This window comes from Nerophis ophidion, linkage group LG03, assembly GCF_033978795.1.
Source record: "Nerophis ophidion isolate RoL-2023_Sa linkage group LG03, RoL_Noph_v1.0, whole genome shotgun sequence".
Lineage (NCBI taxonomy): Eukaryota > Metazoa > Chordata > Actinopteri > Syngnathiformes > Syngnathidae > Nerophis > Nerophis ophidion.
This window is the reverse complement of record NC_084613.1, coordinates 46,327,473-46,351,949: the sequence shown is the minus strand read 5'-3', so window position 1 is coordinate 46,351,949 and position 24,477 is coordinate 46,327,473. Positions and strand designations below refer to the sequence as shown.

Here is a 24,477-nt window from a genome sequence, read left to right as displayed (position 1 = left end):
CTCCGGGATCACTTACGACCGCCAGACAATTCTGAATGTGGATAGATCGGGCCGTTTTGGACTGAATGACGCGTGCTTGCTAGACCTGCTAGCTAGCATGGGAATACTTTGCCGGCTCCATCCAGCGGCCTGTGAAGCAGCGGAGTATTTGTGTTGTCTGTCTATTTATGAATAATGCAGACGAGGAGTGTTGGCTGAGTTCTTAACGTTTGCTTTCAGGGCGTGCATATCACAACATACAAGATGCCGTCATGGCGACACAACCTATACCGGGCTACCGCGCATGCTCGTCACTCCTGTTGCATGCTGGGTAGGGTAGTTCTTTTCCCTGGCTCATAACATCACAAATAGTACCATGTATATGATGCGTTCAGTTTATCAAAGCACCAAGCAAACAATCGGAAAATTCCCATCATATCAATTCCTAGATATGGTCATAATTATTTTAAGTGCACTACGCAGAATAAACACAACATTATTAATATTGCTACTACGGATAATTTGATCAAAAATTCCCTAAAACAGCCCACTACCAACAATATAAGTTTTTTAAACATAAGATCCCTGATAAAAAAAAATGTTTCTGCTGTTACCTCAGAAATTGCCTGTTCAGATGTTATGTTATATTTATTTTCCATAACAAACAGGATAACTTAAATACCCTGGCAGTGGCTATAAGCTTAAATGTTTGTATTTACATTTTTTGAGTTGATTTTCATAAAATATGCTATTTAACTGCTACTGTTTAACAAAGACTGATTTAAATTGTGTTTGCACAACAAATGTTTTGGCGCTTTTGTTCATGTGGGAGAATATTCCAATAAAGGTGCATTACACACTACTTTTGAATTCATTATTGGGCTTTGCGTATACAATGCAGTTAATCGCGATTAATAGAAGAAATAGTGCGATTAACTTCGATTAAAATTTTTAATTGTTGCCCAGCCCTAATATATATACATTCAAGAAAATAAGTATTTGAACACCCTGCTATTTTGCAAGTTCTCCCACTTAGAAATCATGGAGGGGTCTGAAATTTTCACAGTAGGTACATGTCCACTGTATGAAAGATCACCTAAAAAGAAAAATCCAGAAATCACAATCTATGATTTTTTAACAATTTGTGTGCTAAAGCTGAAAATAAGTATTTGAACACCAACATTAATTATTGGTAGAGTAGCCTTTGTTTGCAATTACAGAGGTCAAACGTTTCCTGCAGTTCTTCACCAGGTTTGCACAGACTGCAGAAGGGATTTTCGCCCACTCCTCCACACAGATCTTCTCTAGATCAGTCAGGTTTCTGGGCTGTCACTGAGTAACACAGACTTTCAGCTCCCTCCAAGGATTTTCAATTGGATTTAGGTCTGGAGACTGGCTAGCCCACTCCAGAACCTTGATATGGTTCTTACGAAGCTACTTCTTAGTTTTCCTGGCGGTGTGCTTTGGGTCATTGTCATGTTGGAAGATCCAGCCACTACTCATCTTCAATGATCAAACTGAGGGAAGGAGGTTTTAGGCCAAAATCTCACAATACATGGCTGCAGTCATCCTCTCCTTAATACAGTACAGTCGTCCTGGCCCATGAGCAGAAAAACACCCCCAAAGCATAATGCTACCACCCCCAAGCTTCACAGTAGGGATGGTGTTTTTGGGATGGTACGCATCTTTCTTCTTCCTCCAAACACGTATAGTGAAATTATGACCAAAAAGGTAAATTTTGGTTTCATCTGTCCACAAAACGTTCTCCCATGACTCCTCTGGATCATCAAAATGGTCATTGGCAAACTTAAGATGGGCCTTAACATGTGCTGGTTTAAGCAGGGGAACCTTCCATGCCATGCATGATTTCAAACCATGACGTCTTGGTGTATTACCAACAGTGACCATGAAAACAGTGGTCCCAGCTCTTTTCAGGTCATTGACCAAGTCCTGCTGTGTAGTCTTGGGCGGATTCCTCACCTTTCTCAGCATCATTGAGACCCCACGAGGTGATAGCTTGCATGGGGCTCCACTCCGATTGAGATTGACCGTCATGTTTAGCTTCTTCCATTTTCTAATGATTCCTCCAACAGTGGACCTTTTTTCACCAAGCTGCTTGGCAATTTCTCCAGAGCCCTTTCCCTCCTTGTGGAGTTGTACAATTTTGTCTCTGGTGTCTTTGGACAGCTCTTTGCCATGCTGAATGTTTGGGTATTACTGATTGTATGGGGTGGACAGGTGTCTTTATGCAGCTAACGACCTCACAAAGGTGCATCTGATTCAGGATCATACAGTGGAGTGGAGGAGGACTTTTAAAGGCGAACTAACATGTCTTTGAGGGTCAGAATTGTAGCTTATAGACAGGTGTTCAAATACTTATTTTTAGCTGTATCACACGAATAAAAAAAAAATCATAGCTTGTGATTTCTGGATTTTTCTTTTTAGTTTATCTCTCATACAGTGGACATGCACCTACCATGAAAATCTCAGACCCAACCATGATTTCTAAGTGGGAGAACTTGCAAAATAACAGGGTGTTCAAATACTTATTTTCTTGACTGTATGTGTATATATATATATATATATATATATATATATATATATACACACATATATATATATACACACATATATATATATATATATATACACACACATACATATACAGTACATATATTAGGGTTGTACGGTACACCGGTACTAATAAAGTACCGCAATACTGATTGATTGAAATTGCTACTATACTGTCTTTGAAAAGTATCGGTACTGTTCTCTCTCATCTGAATGCCACTGTGTGGCGGTGACTAGAGAGCACAGGCGCATGATGTTGAGTGTGTCAAAACGCATACAGAAAGTGCATACAAGCAATAACATCTTGGAGAGAAGGAATGGCAAAAAAAACGACAATTCTACTGATTGATTAAAAGGTTGTGTGAAGCGCAATATGGATGTGTTTGGGCTATAAAACCAACGATAAAGGTGACGCTTTAAATAAGTAAGCAACGTCCTTCAAGCGTCGCTTAAAAACACGCCTCGCCAAATGTGGTGATTAGTATTACCACCTTAGCTTCAAACTTAGGTAAACATTTAAATAATAAGGATTCAATTCTGCCCAATCAGTTTAAATAGTGACAGGTAATAATGTTGTTATACCTGTCCTGCTGTTCTGATCCGGTGCAGATAGGTATATTAACTTCCCTGTTGTGCACATGTAGCTACATAACATGTAAATACGTAGACGTGCACATAGCTGCTTGGGTACATGCCAAATATTAGCAGAGTTAAGACCCATCTAACGTCAACTAATGCAAGTAAAATGACTGAATTTGGTAACAAATTGCTAGAATTTGTGTTTTTTTTAAACAATGTGTGTTTTACCTGCTACATGGCTTATCTGGGTACATTAACCATAGTTTTGTTTTTAGTACTAACTAATAATTGTATTTTTCTTAAAGCACAGACCAGGAATGGCAACCATAAATCATGAAGCATTTAATGTAATGTGAATAAAGCTTTTTATTATATTCTAACCTAATCATTTATAATGGCAGACTATATATAATATGGATGAATGTAAATTGTTCTTTGATTACAAAAAGAAAAGCCCAATGTGTTTATTGCCCTTTAATTTATATTTTAACCTTCTAAAATTGTTATTTGAGTGCAATAGGAAACATGTGTATTGTAATGTAAGATTTTCTGTTAAAACAAAGTCAATATTGAAATTTTTTGTAGTTCCCTTTTCAGGTACGAAATTTTTGTGGTATTAGAACCACGGTTTTTAATATTATTGCAATATTTGTCCCTATTGTATTTGAAAAAAAACATAGTGCTAAAATATTCTAACCATATTTTTGAACACAAACACGTATATCTAAATGCAAATAATTGTGCAGCGCCCCCCGCGAACCCGAAAGGGAATAAGCGGTAGAAATGGATGGATGGATGGACATACACTGTTTCAATTTAATGTTTAACTTACAGTTGATGACTTTAAATTAACAATGTAAACATCCAGTGAAACAATAATGTGCAGTTTAGTGTCTCTTTAATTGTACATATGGGAAGTGGTGTCCTCTACAGTGGTATTTTTTATATCAGGTTGGAAAATGTTTCACCAACTGATGTCTGGCTTTGCTGGCTTCAAATATATTTGCTGTGGCTCCAGCCCCCCCGCGACATAGGCTTGGCCAGATGCACACTTTCATACCTCTTCCAAAGAGGTTATGTTTTAGCCTGGGCTTGTTTATGTGTTTGTTAGCAACATAACTCAACCAGTAGTTGACACATTTAATATCCAAAATCTCTTAATTTTATCTACGATGAGTGTGAACACACTTCACTTCCTACAAACCCCGTTTCCATATGAGTTGGGAAATTGTGTTAGATGTAAATATAAACAGAATACAATGATGTGCAAATCATTTTCAACCCATATTCAATTGAATATGCTACAAAAACAACATATTTGATGTTAAAACAGATAAACTTTTTTTTTTGCAAATAATCATTAGCTTTCGAATTTGATGCAAGCAACATGTGACAAAGAAGTTGGGAAAGGTGGCAATAAATACTGATAAAGTTGAGAAATTCTCATCAAACACTTATTTGGAAGATCCCACAGGTGTGCAGGCTAATTGGGAACAGGTGGGTCCCATGATTGGGGATAAAAGCAGCTTCCATTAAATGTTAAGTAATTTACAAACAAGGATGGGGCGAGGGTCACCAATTTGTAAGCAAATTGTCGAACAGTTTTAGAACAACATTTCTCAAAGAGCTATTGCAAGGAATTTAGGGATTTTACCATCTACGGTCTGTAAAATCATCAAAAGGTTTAGAGAATCTGGAGATATCACTGCATGTAAGCGATGATATTACGGACCTTTGATCCCTCAGGCGGTACTGCATCAAAAACCGACATCAGTGTGTAAAGGATATCGCCACATGGGCTCAGGAACACTTCATAAAACCACTGTCTGTAACTACAGTTGGTCGCTACATCCGTAAGTGCAAGTTAAAACTCTACTATGCAAAGCGAAAGCCATTTATCAACAACACCCAGGAACGCCGCCGGCTTCGCTGGGCCTGAGCTCATCTAAGATGGACTGATGCAAAGTGGAAAAGTGTTCTGTGGTCTGACCAGTCCACATTTCAAATTATATTTGGAAACTGTTGACGTGGTGTCCTCCGGAACAAAAAGGAAAATAACCATTCGGATTGTTATAGGTGCAAAGTTCAAAAGCCAGCATCTGTGATGGTATGGGGTGTATTGGTGCCCAAGGCATGGGTAACTTACACATCTGTGAAGGCACCATTAATGCTGAATGGTCCATTTAGGTTTTGGAGCAACATATGTTGTCATCCAAGCAACGTTATCATGGACGCCCCTGCTTATTTCAGCAAAACAATGCCAAGCCACGTGTTACAACAGCGTAGCTTCATAGTAAAAGAGTGTGGGTACTTTCCTGGCCCACCTGCAGTCCAGACATGTCTCCTATTGAGAATGTGTGGCGCATTATGAAGCGTAAAATACAACAACAAGACCCCGGACTTTTGAACAACTTAAGCTGTATATCAAGCAAGAATGGTAAATAGTTTCACTTTCAAAGCTTCAATAATTAGTTTCCTCAGTTCCCAAACGTTTATTGAGTGTTGTTAAAAGAAAATGTGATGTAACACAGTGGTTAACATGCCCTTTCCCAACTACTTTGGCACATGTTGCAGCCATGAAATTCTAAGTTAATTATTATTTGCAAAAAAAATAAAGTTTATGAGTTTGAACATCAAATATCTTGTCTTTGTAGTGCATTCAATTTAATATGGGTTGAAAAAGATTTGCAAATCATTGTATTCCTTTATATTTACATCCAACACAATTTCCCAACTCATATGGAAACGGGGTTTGTATTTACGGCATTCAACGCCTCCATCTTGCCGGTTCGGGCGTAGAGTATTCTTGGACATGTAGTTTATTTACAGATCCGGCTGACACCAAAACGCCAGAAGAGAATTACATTCATCAAGTTTTTGTTTGATACGTCACGGTATTATGGAGAACTTTGAAATTAAAATACCGCAGTATTTATGCCGTTTCAACCTTACTTTATACAGTTTATATTTACAGATACTGCTGTCTGGAAGAAGCTGACATGGCTCTATTATTAAGTTCTGACCATTGTATGACTTCTCTAGACATTTTGATTTCTCATATCAGCAAGAAAAATAAGAATTCCTTCCAAATAGCAGTCTGATCCCTTATCATGACATGCAAAACGACCAAGTTAAAGGCTTGACTTTAATGCTTATCAAAATTGGTTCTGGCTTCTGTTCAACACATCGTCTTTTGTGTCAGTGTGCTTCAGTACATGCCTAACTGCAGTGAGTGGCTGCCATGTGATATGTGCATTAAAAAGGATGTGTTAAATTATTTTAAGAAATATTATTAGAATATACACAATAATCTAATAGGAAATCACAACATGCTTAAAGGAAGTCCCACATGGTTTCATATAATTCAATCAAACTATCCAATGAAAAACAAAAACAAGCCGTTAGTAAATCACAAACCTGTGAGGCATCGTAAGAAATGTCAGCAGAGACACCGGCACACCAAAGTTTCTGAACAACACTGACTGCTCTGCACATGGCTGAATATCCCACTGGCACCACAAGTACATCACAGGAGCTTGCTGATGGCTGAAGGAAAGAGCAGAGATTACCTGGACAATTAAAAAAAACAAGATTGAGGCATACTATCCTGTCACGCACATACTTAATTTTCCATGAAAATTTGACTTATGCATTCAACCCATCACTGAACATCATACATAAGATGAAACAGAAACTTATTTAGCAGCTTGGCAAGGAATATCTTTGTGAGAATCAAATCAATAGGCCTTCAGACACAAGGCAGATTAAAACTACTCAACCAATGCTTCGTAATCAAACCTCAACACGCATCTATCCATGAGATGGGCCGTTCTAATGAGGATCCCAGAGTACTCGCGCCTATATCAGCCGACTTTGGGCGAGAGGCAGGGTAGACCCCGGACTGGTTCCCAGTGCATTAACAATCACGCACACTCTCATTCAAACCAATGAACAATTAAGTCTACAATTTAAAATGCATGTTTTGGGGACGTGGGAGAAAACCAGACCCGCACACACACGGAAAAAACAAGAATACTTCACAAAATGATGGTCCAACAATTACAAAAACCATCCATCTTCTGACTGTGAGGCAGATGTGCTAATCACTACTCCACCATGCAGTTAATAAAAATCAGCCTGTACAAAAATGGCATTTTTTTTCCAAGTAAAGGTTGAAATAGCACTAAATGATGCATAGTACCGGTGCATACATTGTTTATACAGTATATTATACTTAGTTTTCTGACATTTTTCTCATCGCATGTAGCGAATTATTGTAATTTACATATGAATCCATAATGCAAAGCATGATTTCGTATTCCATTCCACATATCAAAATGAAAACCTAAAACTATTACTAAGTTAATTACAATTAATCACAATTACAATAATCAATAATGACATTTATTAACATGCTGTGAAGCATATAACAAGGCAGAATTAAATTTTAAACTGCTGCTTCGTCATTATGATATTTCGACATTTGGGATGATGGTGAATGTGTGTATCTCACTGGCTCCTCCATGTTGGCCACCACAGCACAAACTTTGTCCAACGCCACACTGGCACCCACTGCAGAGGGGACTGGCACTGTAGATGAGGGCCCACGAAATTCCAAGATCTGACCGTAAAGACATTAAACTTTAAATTACAAATTTTGCAAATGTGATATAAATGACCGTATTGAAAAATATTAACAATGAAAGGTTTAAACATTTAGAGCCAACTTATGATTAGTTTTGAATTCTAGTTATGTCTATGAGTGGTCATATTAACAATAATTATGGATGTTTGTCCATTTACAAGTGAAACAGTCAGTCATTTACCAGGTGGTCATAACGTCCTCCAGCAGCCAGTATATCTGGTACAATCCGTTTACGTTTCCTGATAAAGGCCACAAACTGGAAGATAATCCCAGAGTGGTGTTGCACCTTGTAAACTAAACCTAGATTGACTATTACCTGTAAAAATAAAACATCTGCATTAAATTGGGGCTAAACAAAAATGGTTAATTTATTTGAAAGAGACGCCATTACTTGCTGTTTCACTCCGAGTTTTTGAAGCAGCATCGTGACCTCCTCCAGGTCCTTAAGGCCTTGCTTAGCCAGCTGCGTGACGGCAGTCTTCTGTTTGGTAAGTGACGTCAGAAAGGGTGCCACTTCCCTCAGAGTTCCCTTCTGTTCGATGTACTTGTACAACACCTGCAACTGGACACATAAACTTTGATTAAAATAAAATAATCTACTGCTGGTGAAGTGGGATTTTGTGTCCAGTTAAACCCTGTAGAAACTTACACTCTTGGTCGACAGTGAAAAGTTGCAGAACTTTGCCTCTACTTCAGGCCTGGTCAGCTTTTCACACTGAAACAGAGTATAACAGGACACCATATTTATCAAAAACACGAGTGTGCATATTAAACCTGGGAAAACAAGTCACGTTGGTAGCATCATCCATGCATATGAAAAACACTGACCATGGCATCACAAAGTATGTTGGAGGCCTGGTTCAGTTTGTCCTCAGGGATTCCGCTGTGCAACAGGATAGCCTTTAACACACTAGTATGGTTCAAGTAAATGCTATAATTTCTTTCCTGCAATTACAACCACAAAAAAAAAGCCAGTTAACGCTTTAACAGTGAAAGTGAGCAATCATTAGTAGACCAGAAATTTCCCTAAAGGGAACCTCATGAATTTGGATCAATATAATTAAAAGCAGCAGGGTTCTGGATATGATACTGTACAGAAAACAATACAATTTGCATGACTTTTGACCTTAGTGATCTACAGCTTGAGTTAGGTAATTATTAATATCAATAGAAGTATAGGTTTGACAAAGTTTTAACAATACATGCTAGAAGACAATCAGCTGAAATTGTAGCTGGTACATATGACCACCAAGTGTTGGACCCTATTCAAAATAAATAGGTGCTTGCTCTAATAACAAAGTAATGCATGTCTATTCTACAGTAGCTTTTCATCATTTAACTTTATAGCCTAATGGCCTTAACAAGATGACTGTAACATTTTGATTTAAACAGCATTTACAGAAGTTGGGTGGCTCAAAAGACCCTCTGCAGGAACCTGAGTTAACCGGTTTCACAATACATGTTGGTCTGAACTGACAGCAATGGGAAGTGTGGACAGGAAATGGATTTTGCAGGGAGGGAGGAGAGGAAGTGGAGTAAGCTGCACAAAACAGATTTAGGGTGTCTATAATAAACATGGTGTAAATCTGTCAGACTTTCTCACAGCTTGGTATGTTCGGCATGCGAGTGGGAAGTTCAAGGGGGAAAAAAAACAAACAACACCAGTTGATATGACGGCAACCGTTAGAAAGGACAAGAATGCATAGAGCCAGTAAACAAAATGTTCTGTGTGGTTGTGAAGCAAGGCAGGGCAGGGCAGCACAGCACACACTGACGTTATATTAAATGCTATATAAGGAGAAAAACCTGAAGTGCAGGGAATTCCTGGACTATTTCAGAAATGGTGTAAATGGTCTCGGCATCTGGGAGAAGGCTGTTGGTGACAGGTGCGATGATGTCAAAGGCACACTCCAGAAGTTCCCTTGGGTGAGCACGATCCAGCTTCCTGGGGCGAAACACGCGCTCAATGCTGTACCTTGGAAAAGAGAAACATACATGTTTGTGATTTTTCTCAACATAATTACTAAATGACAAAAGTTTACTTGTAAAATATTTAATCTAGGAATGGGCTTTGGAGGACATTTCCTAAATGATTATCCTGCATAATAATCCAAACTAATTAGCAATTAGTGATTTGTTCATTTTAATGGAATAAATGCTGTACCAATGAAATCATATTTTTGGACATTTTAATCTATGGTCCTAGACAAAAGTTTTTTTCTACAGTGAATTTTACAATTAATAGTTGTCTCAGAATAGACCTCTTTGCATGTAAATTAACAAACCAACTTCCACAATATAAACTCCAACTGATTGTTGTTAGAAAATATTGTATGAACATGTCAAAGCAGCTTCTGAAAAAAAAATTGAAAGTGGGCCTGGGCCGATAATACATTTTGCTGGGCCCACAAACTGGCGATAAACTATTTTGTCAGCGTTATTTTGAGAACCATATAAACACTAATGTAATCATAATATATACTTATACAAGTATTACTTTCAAACACATTAACTTTTAATTTGACATTATTTTTACCATTGTTATTGGAAGGTCAAGAACATTTAATTATCTTAAATTAGTAAACAAACAATAATAATATAACTGACTCTCAATCTGCGTTATCAAAAATTGTACTTCATCATATATTGAAAATCTTGAAGTGCCATTTTGACTCCAGTTAAAAAAAATGCATCCAGTGATTTGTTTTGTTGTTGTTTTTGTTGACATCAATTGCCAACATATTGGGCATACTTGCTCGTTAGTGCGTGTTGATAGGCTCAACTTGCCCCATACTTGCCAACCTTGAGACCTTCGATTTCGGGAGGTGGGGGTGGGGCGGAGGCGTGGTTGGGGGCGTGGTTAAGAGGGAGGAGTATATTTACAACTTATTCACCAACTTGAGTATTTCATACATACATACATACATATACATATACATATATATATATAAATATATATTTATATATTTATATATATGTATGAAATACTTGACTTCAGTGAATTCTACCTTCATATATTTATTATGTTATAAATATAAATAAAAGAAAATTGCCCCGCTCTGCATAGTTGTTTTTTTTGTAAGGGGCGCTGGAAGTCGGCAGACCCGTCAGCGATCCTGTTCTGTCTCCCTGTAATGTTTGTCTGATCTTGAATGGGATTGTGCTGAAAATTGTAATTTTCCTGAAGAAACTCTCCTGAAGGAATAAATAAATTACTATCTAATCTAATCGAATCTAATCTGTTGCGAGGAGCTCTCTAATGAGGCAATGAAGCCTTCAAAACTGCTTCGCCACTTAGAGACCAAGCACCCTGGATTTAAAAAAAAAAAAAAACATGAACATGAAAAAACGAAAAAATTACTGAGGGATACCACATCAGTAGATGAGAATGCACTGAGAGCATCGTACTTAGTGGCTAATCGTATTGCTAAGGTGAGGGAGAGGAGGAGAGCTTGTGAGTCGACTCGTGCACACAAACATGCAGGAGGCTTATCTGACGGTTCAAACTGACAACTTTATTTCAGCTGTTGAAAAATAACATTCATAATGACAGTAGTGTGGAATTGGTGGTTCTTGTAATTTATATATTTTTCCACATGATTTTTTTATTTATGTAATGGGCAGAGAGGACGTTACCAGAGACTTTGATATTATACTCATGTTATGTTGTTGGTGCAATGTGCTAATAAAGGTTCATATGAGTACACAGTGGATTCACGTTTATTATTTTACTTTTGTCATGACGAAAAAAAAAAAAGCTATAGCCAACATTCACCAGGAGATGGCAACAGACAACTATTACAGACGGCGTCGCCATGGCTGTAACTTCCTCGTTCTTCTACTTGTCTCCTTGTGTGTGCAGTTTTTTTATTAAAATCCCTAGATGTTGTAACATGATTGGGCAGGCAAGCTGTTTATATAGTGGGAAAGCGGACGTGAAAACAGGCTGTCCCCACTCATGTCCGCATGGAGCTGGAGGGGGCGTGGCCTCCAGCTCCGGCTGAATTTCAGGAGGAAATTTCTTCCGGGAGGTTTTCGGGAGAAGCGCTGAATTTCGGGAGTCTCCCGTAAAATCCGGGAGGGTTGGCAAGTATGACTTCCCCACTTGTTTGAAGACGAAATATTGTCACACTGGACTTTGATTGATTGATTAATCTGCGATGAGATAGCGACTTGTCCAGGGTGTACACCGCCTTCCGCCCGATTGTAGCTGAGACAGGCACCAGCGCCCCCCCGCGACTCCAAAGGGAATAAGCGGTAGGAAATGGATGGATGGATGGATAATTGATTTATTGACCCAGGCCTAATTAAGATACCATTTTTTAGTTAAACATTGTCTCACACCCAACTTCACCTTACTTGGCATTCTCTGAGTTTAATATTTACCTCTTTAGAAGTGTTATGTTGTTTCTTGCGACAAATCTTGCAAAAGCCATCTGAAGTAAAAAAAAAAAAAAAGAGAAGTGAATCTATGGATGTACTGATATAATTATGTTGGTGCATACCAGGCTGCAATCAATCATAGCATGTACAAACCCCGTTTCCATATGAGTTGGGAAATTGTGTTAGATGTAAATATAAACAGAATACAATGATTTGCAATCCTTTTAGACCCATATTCAATTGAAAGCACTACAAAAACAAGATATTTGATGTTCAAACTCAAACTAAATTTTTTTTGCAAATAATAATTAACTTAGAATTTCATGGCTGCAACACGTGCTAAAGTACTTAGGAAAGGGCATGTTCACCACTGTGTTACATCACCTTTCCTTTAAACAACACTCAATAAACGTATGGGAACTGAGGAAACTAATTGTTGAAGCTTTGAAAGTGGAATTCTTTCCCATTCTTGTTTTATGTAGAGCTTCAGTCGTTCAACAGTCCGGTGTCTCTGCTGTCGTATTTTACGCTTCATAAAGCGCCACACATTTTCGATGGGAGACAGGTCTGGACTGCAGGCGGGCCAGGAAAGTACCCGCACTCTTTATATACGAAGCCACACTGTTGTAACACGTGCTGAATGTGGCTTGGCATTGTCTTGCTGAAATAAGCAGGGGCGTCCATGAAAAAGACAGCGCTTAGATGGCAGCATATGTTGTTCCAAAACTTGTATGTACCTTTCAGCATTAATGGTGCCTTCACAGATGTGTAAGTTACTCATGCCTTGGGCACTAATGCACCCCCATACCATCACAGATGCTGGCTTTTGAACTTTGCGTCGACAAGTGCCTGGATGGCTCGCTTCCCCTTTGGTCCGGATGACACGATGTCAAATATTTCCAAAAACAATTAGAAATGTGGACTCGTCAGACCACAGAACACTTTTCCACTTTGTATCAGTCCATCTTAGATGATCTCGGGTCCAGAGAAGCTGGCGGCGTTTCTGGATATTGTTGATAAATGGCTTTCGCTTTGCATAGTAGAGCTTTAACTTGCACTTACAGATGTAGCGACAAACTGTAATTAGTGACAGTGGTTTTCTGAAGTGTTCCTGAGCCCATGTGGTGATATCCTTTAGAGATTGAAGTCGGTTTTTGATACAGTGCCATCTGAGGGATCGAAGGTCACGGTCATTCAATGTTGGTTTCCGGCCATGCCGCTTACGTGGAGTGATTTCTCCAGATTCTCTGAACCTTTTGATGATATTATGGACCGTAGATGTTGAAATTCCTACAATTCTTGCAATTGCACTTTGAGAAACGTTGTTCTTAAATTGTTTGACTATTTGCTCATGCAGTTGCGCAGTTGGGAAGCTTTTTATATACCCTAACATGGCACCCACCTGTTCCCAATTAGCCTGCACACCAGTGGGATGTTCCAAATAAGTGTTTGATGAGCATTCCTCAACTTTATCAGTATTTATTTCCACCTTTCCCAACTTCTTTGTCACGTGTTGCTGGCATAAAATTCTAAAGTTAATGATTATTTGCATAAAAAAAATGTTTATCGGTTTGAACATCAAATATGTGGTTTTTGTAGCATGTTCAACTGAATATGGGTTGAAAATGGTTTGCATATCATTGTATTCCGTTTATATTTACATCTAACACAATTTCCCAACTCACATGGAAACAGGGTTTGTAAACAACAACCGAGTCCCATGTGATTTCTGAAAGGTAGCTGCTTACAGCATGTGTTTACATGATGGTAAATATTTGAATAATTAGGGTTTGTTTGCTAGTGTGGAAATGCAACATGTGTTGTGCAAAGTGTTAAGGGCTCACACGAAGGTCATAAGGTAGCGTCACCAGCATGCCGCTGTGGTCCATGAAGCAGGCAGGCTCACTGCCTTCATACACCTTCCTGTTTCTAGGAAGCAGCAGAGGTGTCTGCAGGCGTACTGCACCTGATGACAAGCATAAGACATGGCTGCAAGCATCTGCATAAGATAATATGACCCTCACCTTGAAAGACGTAATTCAATGGTGATCATAAACGAGTAAGTACAGCTGGAGATCATTAGCTGTGCTAACCAATACAACACAAGCACCTGTGTTGTCTCTTGTGCATCTAAACAGTGCATTTATTGTTTAGCCACCACTCAATGAAGCAGATGTCAGTGTCTCAGAGGTCTGCAAAGGAAAGTCAGAGTATCACACGCACAAAGCCTCCTACACTCACTGTGCTTCTTGAAGATCCTGGTGATTGTCTCATACACATACTGCTGCAATCTGGCACTGCTGAAATTGAAGCTGCCCTGGGGGGTGGGGGGAGGACCAAACAAACAGCCTCTGTTAAAGTCGGAAGGCATTGATTAAGCAATAACAGGCCTTGGCAGGGAGAGACACATGAGAAGGAAAACAGTATTTGTACACTAAAGTATTTTTGTCAACTTTAATTTAGCAAACAAAGGTCATACCTTGTGCAGGTCTATGTCATAGGTGAAATCCATGACTGGTGAAGTGATCTGAGCAAACAACTGGCCCACCATGCTGCGGTAAGCTTTGCAATTGATATTGGCCATGGTGTGCTGCAACACTTCATGCAACTCTGACTCTTCCATCTGTGATGGAGGCAGTAGCTCACTCTTCAGCAGCTCCTGGGCAGTGGGGCGCAGCGCAGGGTCATGCTTCAGCAACCACTCTATCACTTTCCTCTGAAATGATGACAAGCATATGTCAATCCGGGTTAATATGAGAACACAGAACATATTTTGATAAAGAGGGACCATGTTTATTTGCAATATTTTTTACTTGAGTTCCTTGCTCGTATGCACTAAAGTCCTTCGGGAATTGGATGGCCTCCTGCAAGGGGGGAACAGATGAACTAAGGAACACATCTCAAAACTCTCTGTATGACGATCGCCAATAATGCACCTACCACACGAAGCTGGCTCAAGACAGATATGCGCTCTGCTCCAGTGATCATAGGCCGATAGGCCATCTCAAAGAGAATGATGCCCAGGCTGAACAAATCAACTTTCTGAGAACACAAACACACAAATTAAAAAAAGTAATGAAATGCATAATTGACTACCAATTACACATTTAGATCTAGCTGCATTATCTTAATATTAGATGCACACAAAAAACCTTACTTGGTTGTAGGTAGCTTTGGTATTTCCTTGAACTTCTGGACTAACATAGAGGGCTGTGCCAACCATTCCAGTCATATTTCCTACAGTTATTAATAATGGAAACATGTGAGAGGTGGAAAAAACAGAAACACGAGACAGTTTCAATAAAAAACAAAAAAAACTCTTTGCACCTGTTGGATCCAGTTTTTGCATTGCTGCTGAACCACTCTCTTCCACTTCAAATTTATCTGCAGCCTGGGAGAAGCGATAAAGAGCTTTTAAATTACTACAGTATAATGTAACATAGTGCTTGTCATTGTTTTATACATTTGTACTGTGTATCTGACTACATAAGATAAACATTGTTGAAATAATACATCATTGACGGCATCAATCTAAGTTGAGCATCAATATAAGTGGTGTCCCGTTACTTTTCCAATTCCGATACAATAACAATATTGGAGCCTTGAGTATTGGGCCGGATATTAATCCAATACAATATCATAATTAATCGTATCATATACCTTTAATATTGTGTGGTGGGGAATGTTGGAAAAGGCTTGAGCAAGTGAAACTACTCAAGCAGAGAAAAATGATACATATGAAAAACGCTAACCTTTTCATTAACTGGAATGGACTTATGATGTCTGTAATTAAATTGAAGTGTAGTGGTGTTGAATTGTTTTGATGATACCTTGGTTTCACAATAATTAATTAAGTGTATGACTCATGACACATTTGAATGATCCCAACAAGATGGTTAAAACTCTCGAGTAATCTTCTCTCTGGGAGACATTGCATGTCTAAATAATATACAACTATAATTATTTTATACCTGTGGTGTTTTAGATTAACCTGACTCTCGTCAGATCCTTGTACAAACCCTGTTTCCATATGAGTTGGGAAATTGTGTTAGATGTAAATATAAATGGAATACAATGATTTGCAAATCCTTTTCAACCCATATTCAATTGAATGCACTACAACGACAAGATATTTGATGTTCAAACTCATAAACTTAATTTGTTTTTGCAAATAATAATCAACTTAGAATTTCATGGCAGCAACACGTGCAAAAGTAGTTGGGAAAGGGCATGTTCACCACTGTGTTACATCACCTTTTCTTTTAACAACACTCAATAAACGTTTGGGAACTAAGGAAACTAAAATGTTGAAGCTTTCAAAGTGGAATTCTTTCCCATTCTTGTTTTATGTAGAGCTTCAGTCGTTCAACAGTCCGGGGTCTCCGCTGTCGTATTTTACGCTTCATAATGCACCACACATTTTAGATGGGAGACAGGTCTGGACTGCAGGCGGGCCAGGAAAGTACCCGCACACTTTTTTTACGAAGCCACGCTGTTGTAACATGTGCTGAATGTGGCTTGGCATTGTCCTGCTGACAATAAGCAGGGGCGTCCATGAAAAAGACAACGCTTAGGTGGCAGCAGATGTTGTTCCAAAACCTGTATGTACCTTCCAGCATTGATGGTGCCTTCACAGATGTGTAAGTTACCCATGCTTTGGGCACTAATGCACCCCCACACCATCACAGATGCTGGCTTTTGAACTTTGCGTCGACAGTCTGGATGGTTCGCTTCCGATTTGGTCCGGATGACACGATGTCGAATATTTCCAAAAACAATTTAAAATGTGGACTCGTCAGACCACAGAACACTTTTCCACTTTGCATCAGTCCATCTTAGATGATCTCGGGTCCAGAGAAGCCGGCGGCGTTTCTGGATGTCGTTGATAAATGACTTGCGCTTTGCATAGTAGAGCTTTAACTTGCACTTACTGATGTAGTGACAAACTGTATTTAGTGACAGTGGTTTTCTGAAGTGTTCCTGAGCCCATGTGGTGATATCCTTTAGAGATTGAAGTTGTTTTTTGATACAGTGCCATCTGAGGGATCGAAGGTCACAATCCTTCAATGTTGGTTTCCGACCATGCCGCTTACGTGGAGTGATTTCTTTAGATTCTCCGAACTTTTTGATGATATCATGGACCGTAGATGTTGAAATCCCTAAATTTCTTGCAATTGCACTTTGAGGAACGTTGTTCTTAAACTGTTTATGACTATTTGTTAACGCAGTTGTGGACAAAGGGGTGAACCTTGCCCCAACCTTTCTTTTGAAAGATTGAGCATTTTTTGGGAAGCTATTTTTATACCCAATCGTGCCACCCACCTGTTCCCAATTAGCCTGCACACCTGTGGGATGTTCCAAATAAGTGTTTGATGAGCATTCCTCAACTTTATCAGTATTTATTGCCACCTTTCCCAGCTTCTTTGTCCCGTGTTGCTGGCATCAAATTCTAAAGTTAATGATTATTTGCAAAAAAAAACTTAATCTGTTTGAACATCAAATATGTTGTCTTTGTAGCATATTCAACTGAATATGGGTTGAAAATGACTTGCAAATCATTGTATTCCATTTATATTTACATCTAATACAATTTTCCAAGTCATATGGAAACGGGGTTTGTAGTTCGCGGAGCTCCACAGCTCAGTTCAGCGAACTACAAGGATCTGGCGAGAGTCAGGTTAGATTTATATCGCATTATGGTTCAATAAAGAAAGGTTAGTAAATGTTTAGCTTGTGTACAGTAGCTGCTAGTAGCAAAGAATATAGCCTACCATGTTCACCTTCTATAAAATACAAGAAATGACCAACCTTGTGTGCATATTGGAAGACATTTGGCTGTCGGGCTTTGGAAAAAACTGCAGGACTGCTTGTATTGGCGCTTATATTAGAAATGTTAGACACTCCTAAATACGATCAAGTGCAAATGCCCGATATAAATCTTGAACTGGATTTTTATATTGTCTACAGCTATAAACAGTTATAAAAGCTACTATTGTTTCAACTGAATTGAAGTCACTGATGCAGAAACAAAATGTTGTTCTCTTGTGTAAGAAACTGACAATATAAATCTTTGACAAGGCTTTGACTACATGGAACATACAACTCTTCATAGATCAATGCCTACCACACTGGCCGGATGGTCCGTAGCCAGACCAAAATCACCAATTTTCACCCGATCTTGATGGTCAAGGAAGATGTTGACGGGCTTCAAGTCTCTGTGAATCATTCCCTTTAGGAGACGAGGATGAATCTCATTACCTTTGGCAGATTCTAAATTAAAGTTAAGGTTCTAGTAATACAAACGCAAGTGACAAAAAAAATTGATCAAAATGTAATTGTGTTAATAACTAACAGGCATTATATCAAACCTGCTCGTGGATGTAAGCAAGACCGTCTAGAATTTCCCTAAAGAGCCTCCATAACCGATTCTGGTCCTGATGCAGACCTTTGTCTATTGTGTCACGCAAAGTGCTTTTTTCACAGTATTCCATCTAAACAGGAGGGAAAACACATGGGTTACAAGTCTGACAGCGACATCTGGTGGCAGAAGAAGAGCATCGGGAGATGCTTACTTGTATATACAGGTAATGCACAACAACAAGAGGTCGATCCATGTCTGCACTTGCCGTTGTGTCACTTAGCAGCCTTCTGCCAGGCCCACCCTGCAGCAGGAGACGTCAAACATTTGCTTCATTGACTTGACAAAAGTAAATGGGATGGTGGTAAACATTCGAACCTGTGACATCTCATCTGTGCTGTCATCGCCGTTGTCAAAAATGATGTCATTGATGGAGTCGCTATCTGATGGCCTAAATTTGAGGGGAAAAATATCAGTTTCTTTTTCCGCAGCAAGACTTAAAAAAACTAACTCACAAAAAAGAGGCACCAAAAACGTCGTCTTCTTCATCATCATCATCATCATCATCATCATCATCACTTGCATGGTGTCGGCTACGCTTAGCACTGGAGGACATCTCAATAGACGTGGACCATTCCACGGAGCTAGATAAAGCAGGAGGAGGTGCAATGTCCTCCACATTGTCAGGAAGACCAAGCTCGTTGAGCCGAGCTACAAGATTCCCACGCGAAAGCTGCCTGTCATCAGTGCTCAGTGGCTCAGAGCTGTCGGTGTTGCTGTGCATCCCCGTGGCCGGCACTTCGTTCCTTTCAATCCATGCATTGTAGTAGCGCACAATGTTCTCATGGTTAAGACGTGAGAGCAGTGTTACCTCGCCTTTGATGCGCCTGAACTGCCTGCTGGCAGGGTTGACCTCGATGCGCTTCACAGCATAGTAGCATCCATCAAGTTTGTTCTGAACCTAAACGTGAAAGGGATTTAAAAACAATACACAGACATTGGTACCATAGCTACCTGCTAGTGAAATTTTCCATGAAGATTAATCCAGACAAGCATACCTTAATAACAGCGCCGAATGCCCCTTTGCCCAAAAGTTGGAGTTCCTCAAACTCACTGAAGTAGCGGGAAAACTGTCTTAGCACCCCAGAACTAAATGGACCGTTCAGAATGTGGCTGTGTGGGATTACAGAAGATGCCAAATCCACTGCAATATCTACAAAATGGGTAAAAATTCAATTATAAAAATACAACATTTACCGTAAACCATTTTAACACTAACTTAAGTATTAAATCTATACATAAATATTTACTTATATAGAAGATATTGTTCTAATTTTTTTCCCTAATATTTGAAAAGGGGTACTTCTTTTATACTCTACTAATGCAGTGTGGTTGGTAGGTGGACATAGTCATCATAGTTCTCTGACACAGGGTTGTCAAAAGTCAATTAATCGATACATGGATACCAACTTGCAAAAAGTACATCGATGCCACATTTTTCAATTGAACCGCGTCAATTCTAGGCATATGAGGACAGAGTCAGCGCCAAAAAATAACGGCTGCTGACTTAAAAATATAGAAACTGTTACCCACTTAGTCGTGGAAACTTGTCAATAATGCGGATTTGGTGCTTTCGGTTTGTCTTCGCTCGTAAACAAGTACTAATCAAAGAGAGGCTTTATGAATCATAACTTGCATCATACCCTTAACAACACACCTGCTTCTCCGGATAAAGAAGAAGAGTTCCGTGTTGCCACTTTATCGAGGTACCATTAAAAGTAAAATGAGAGAAGGAAGTGTATTGCATCATGCATTTATTGGCTAATCAAGCACCATAATTTCTGTATGTAGCAGTACATATGATTTAGGGCTTTTAAATGCATTTTTTTAATTTTACCTAAAACAAACGTAATGTATGTATATAACGTACTTGTGTTCGTGTACTTGTATACGTGTAATGTAACGTAATCTATGTCATACTGCAGATAGTTATCATATACAGTAAAAGATTACAACTGCCTGTATAGACAGAATGGTAAGAATTTGACAATGATAATCTTGGGTGTAATAATCTTAGTTGCAATAGTTGAAAAGTTTACATTAACTGTTACTCTCTAGTGAATTACAATTGGCTCACAAGACTGTTTAATCTGAGTATTTATTTATCTTTCTGTAGTGGTAGCAGGAACTGTCAGTTGGAGTGGTGACAGCAGAAGTTGCTTTAACTGTTGTCTGCCTTTAATTGTTGAATTGTGATTAGCTAATAATAATAATAATATGATTAAATAATAGAGTGCGATTCCGTAGCATTGACGCCCATTGAGCACAGTTTGGAAGTCTTTTTGCACACACTGCAGAACGCCTCTATGGGTTTACAATTGACAGGCTTTAACCAGGTTTTGAAAATTTAGCCAGCAGGCCACTTTTCCTGAAACTTGCATTTTCCCAAAATGTTTTCCTTTTGTTGTGTTGTAATATTTTTATATCAATTGTATAGGCATGTGTAACTGAGGCTAACCCGTGTGGGTTAATTGATTTTGGCTGTACAAACTGTTTAACATTTCTTCAAAGTTCCTCAAGAGGCAATCAAGTAGGGCGGGAGAGTACAAGATTTCACAAAAGACGATGACAAAAGTGGCACGCACTCCAGTCCAAGACAGCAGCTAAGACAAAAACATGCAAGGTCATGAAAGGTACTTCTACGTCTCTCGTCTTGTTTATTTTGAACACAAATCTGTCAGAGTACATTTGACAACAGAACAAAAATCAAATATGGCAATAATTTAGTAATTGTTACTTTGTTAAATGGATATGTAGTCACGGATGTCAGCTGCCGGGTACTATAACGTCGTAGTTGGTTTATATGGACGCGTCCTGGCAAGACTCAAAGTTGAATCATGAAATGCAACCTTACGCGAGCAAAAACGATGCATATATATTTGGAAGAGTTTTGATACCCATTTTCTTGACGCAGCCACACTATTTAGAAGGTGTAGACCTCCATACTTTTCTACATTTTAATCGGTTTTGTTGTGTGGAATGACGAATGGAGCACAAGAGGGGCGGCATAGCTCGGTTGATGGAGTGGCCGTGCCAGCAACTTGAGGGTTGGGGGTTCGATTCCCGCTTTCGCCATCCGAGTCACTGCCGTTGTGTCCTTGGGCAAGACACTTTACCCACCTGCTCCCAGTGCCAAACACACTGGTTTAAATGTAACTTAGATATTGGGTTTCACTATGTAAAGCGCTTTGAGTCACTAGAGAAAAAGTGCTTTATAAATATAATTCACTTCACTTCACAAGATTGTTTGATATGATATCCACCGACTGATGATCCTTAATATCATTCAATAATTAAAAAAAAAAAATTAAGTATAGGGATATATTTCATTGCATAGTTAGAATTTAAGATCGTATCTGCTTTTTTTTAAAGAAGATCTAAGCCCCTTGCGTATTCAGAGTTTGTGCACTGCTTGCTGCCCAACAGCCATTTTGACTTGGTTGACCACCGTTTTTTTTCACCTCCTGGAAAAAGTCACGTGACGGAATACCGTCCCTACAGTTGTTTTTCAGTTACAGGAACTGGGATACTTGTCAGGATAAAGGGAAAGGTGAATGCAGCAATGTACAGCGGCATCCTGGGTGAAAACTAATGTTTCCTATCCAAACTGATGTAGCTTGAGAGCTGCCACCAAAAGGAATGGGCGAAACTGCCCAAAGATAGATGTGCCAAGCGTGTGACATTGTATTAAAAAATACTTGAGGCTGTAATGTCTGCTAAAGATGCATCAACATAGTATTGAGCAAATGCTGTGAATACGTATGTATTAGGGGTGTAACAGTACACAAAAATGTTGGTTCAGTACGTACCTTGGTTTAGAGGTCACGGTTCGGTTCATTTTCGGTACAGTAAGAAAACAACTAAATATTAATTTTTTGGTTATTTATTTACCAAATTTGTAAACAATGGCTTTATCCTTTTAACATTGGGAACACGATAATAATTCTGCCCACGTTAATCCACATTAAAATATCTCAAGTTGTTGCTTTGATTAAATAAAATAACAAAACCTTTCTTTTACATAAAAAAAGTGCAACATTAAACAGTTTCAAGTCAACTCATCATGCTTGATTTATTACAGCCTTTGGGAAGCCTGTAGTTGACTTTTATTATGTAAATGTTATATTTTTGTCAACATGTGATAGCAGGGACCCTGCCATTCAAAACTAGGCTGCTACATTACTAATGATTAATGTAACTATAGCTGAAAAAATAGTACAATAGTAATAGGAGAGACTATTCATCCCTGAACACCATGGACTTCATGTTAGTTCATGTGAAATACCAGACAGGGCTTTGCTGCCCCTAACACACACACGCACGCATACACACACACACACACGCACGCACGCACGCACAGAGAGCAAAATGAGCTAACATTACGCTAAAAGCTAACTAGTCTTCACCTCAAGCCAGAACTGCGAGCGAGCAGAGCTGCAGTTTAAGTTTCTAGAAGGTCAACAGGCTCATAGTGATGCTAGTAGTAGTTGTGACTGAGAAGTGTTTTTCATAATTTGGGGAGAGTATGCGGTCCGCTGCTAAACACATATCTGCTCGACGCTGAAGCATTGACTAATACGCACTGCTGATTGGCTTTGTATGTAACCAATCAGATGGTTGTGTGGGCGGGACAATGCTGGGTGCTCAGACAGAGGCAGAAAGCAGAGTAGCTTGTTAAGACTTTAGCTCACAAACTCGTTCGATACACCTCCGGACCGGACCGAAACCCCTGTACCGAAACGGTTCAATACAAATACACGTACCTTTACACCCCCTATTATGTACAAGTGATTTTTTTTTTTATTGTTTACTACATTTGAAAAAACAATTAAAAAACCTTTTCACATTATCATTTTAAGGTATTGTCTGTGGTATTTTGAGGACAAAATGGATTTATTCCATTTTGGAGTAGGCTGTAACTTAAAAAATGTGGGAAAAGTGAAGCGCTGTGAATATTTTCCGGATGCAGAGTATTTACCTCTTGGCAGCTGCTACTGCCATTTAAATTCTGTGCAAAATGAGGTGGAAGGTTGAAACAGTTTTCAATAAATAGTTGATTTTAAAAACAAATGGGTGCAGTTTTTATTTTTGTATTTTTACCACAGTATCAAAAATTAAAGTTATTGGTATCAACTACTGAAATTGTGATCATTGTGACAAGTTCAACCCTAGTGTGACAGTTACCTTCTGGGCTGATTTCCTGGTCCTGAAAAAGGTTTCTAGGCGATGGAGGCTTGAGGAAGTCGTGGTCCAAGAGTTGCTGTGTTGTCCATCGATCTACATCATTCGGGCAGATGCACCTATGAGGAACCACAGTACATTAAGTGATGTTGCAATGTATACATCTATTAAAATGCATCTGCTCGTCCAAACCAAACAATTTATTTATATTTCGGCTCCCTCGCACAGGCCTTTGCAAGGTTGCTGCTGATAACTTTCCCAGTAAGGACGCTGCAGTAAGACGCTTCGGACTTCCGTTACCCCTTCCCTCAAGGACACCTGGGATGTTTTTGACTCTGTTGGGCAAGACCGTGAATGCTTCCACAGCAACCAGCTGTGTTATCGCAATGTGACTATGTGGAATACGGCAAAAGGCTGTGACGCCGAACGAAGCGACTTCCAGGCTTATGGATACACGCACCAATGAACTACTACCATAAAAATACACACACATTCAACCCATCCCCAATCCCGTGCCTTTGTCGCTTTCCCCCCCGCGGTATGACAACTATTTTCCCTAGAAGTCACATTGAGGCTAGAAAGTGTGTTTTATTCGATTACACAAACAAATTAATTGTTAGATTACTTTGACTATTAAATTATTGATAGCTGTAACCCTAATCTTAAGGGTCATTTTGTGATTTTTGTCAATATTTACAACATCCTTGTGGTCTACGTAACA

General features: G+C 39.1%; 1 protein-coding gene across 2 annotated transcripts in view; it reads right to left on the bottom strand.

Moving 5' to 3' along the window:
- The window catches only part of eif2ak4 (eukaryotic translation initiation factor 2 alpha kinase 4), a 78,840-nt gene that overhangs the window by 22,416 nt on the left and 31,947 nt on the right, over window positions 1–24,477 (bottom strand). For both annotated transcript variants that reach the window (XM_061895390.1, XM_061895391.1), the window contains 22 exons: window positions 23,760–23,875; window positions 19,574–19,728; window positions 19,031–19,476; window positions 18,894–18,966; window positions 18,730–18,819; window positions 18,526–18,648; window positions 18,282–18,386; window positions 15,485–15,548; window positions 15,315–15,394; window positions 15,098–15,199; window positions 14,971–15,021; window positions 14,637–14,873; window positions 14,399–14,474; window positions 14,002–14,123; window positions 12,161–12,210; window positions 9,581–9,749; window positions 8,603–8,719; window positions 8,424–8,489; window positions 8,166–8,336; window positions 7,956–8,090; window positions 7,643–7,750; window positions 6,547–6,675 (listed from right to left, as the gene is read on the bottom strand). In XM_061895390.1, coding sequence (XP_061751374.1) covers window positions 6,547–6,675; window positions 7,643–7,750; window positions 7,956–8,090; window positions 8,166–8,336; window positions 8,424–8,489; window positions 8,603–8,719; window positions 9,581–9,749; window positions 12,161–12,210; window positions 14,002–14,123; window positions 14,399–14,474; window positions 14,637–14,873; window positions 14,971–15,021; window positions 15,098–15,199; window positions 15,315–15,394; window positions 15,485–15,548; window positions 18,282–18,386; window positions 18,526–18,648; window positions 18,730–18,819; window positions 18,894–18,966; window positions 19,031–19,476; window positions 19,574–19,728; window positions 23,760–23,875 — 2,785 coding nt within the window. The remainder of the gene's footprint in view (window positions 1–6,546; window positions 6,676–7,642; window positions 7,751–7,955; window positions 8,091–8,165; window positions 8,337–8,423; window positions 8,490–8,602; window positions 8,720–9,580; window positions 9,750–12,160; window positions 12,211–14,001; window positions 14,124–14,398; window positions 14,475–14,636; window positions 14,874–14,970; window positions 15,022–15,097; window positions 15,200–15,314; window positions 15,395–15,484; window positions 15,549–18,281; window positions 18,387–18,525; window positions 18,649–18,729; window positions 18,820–18,893; window positions 18,967–19,030; window positions 19,477–19,573; window positions 19,729–23,759; window positions 23,876–24,477) is intronic.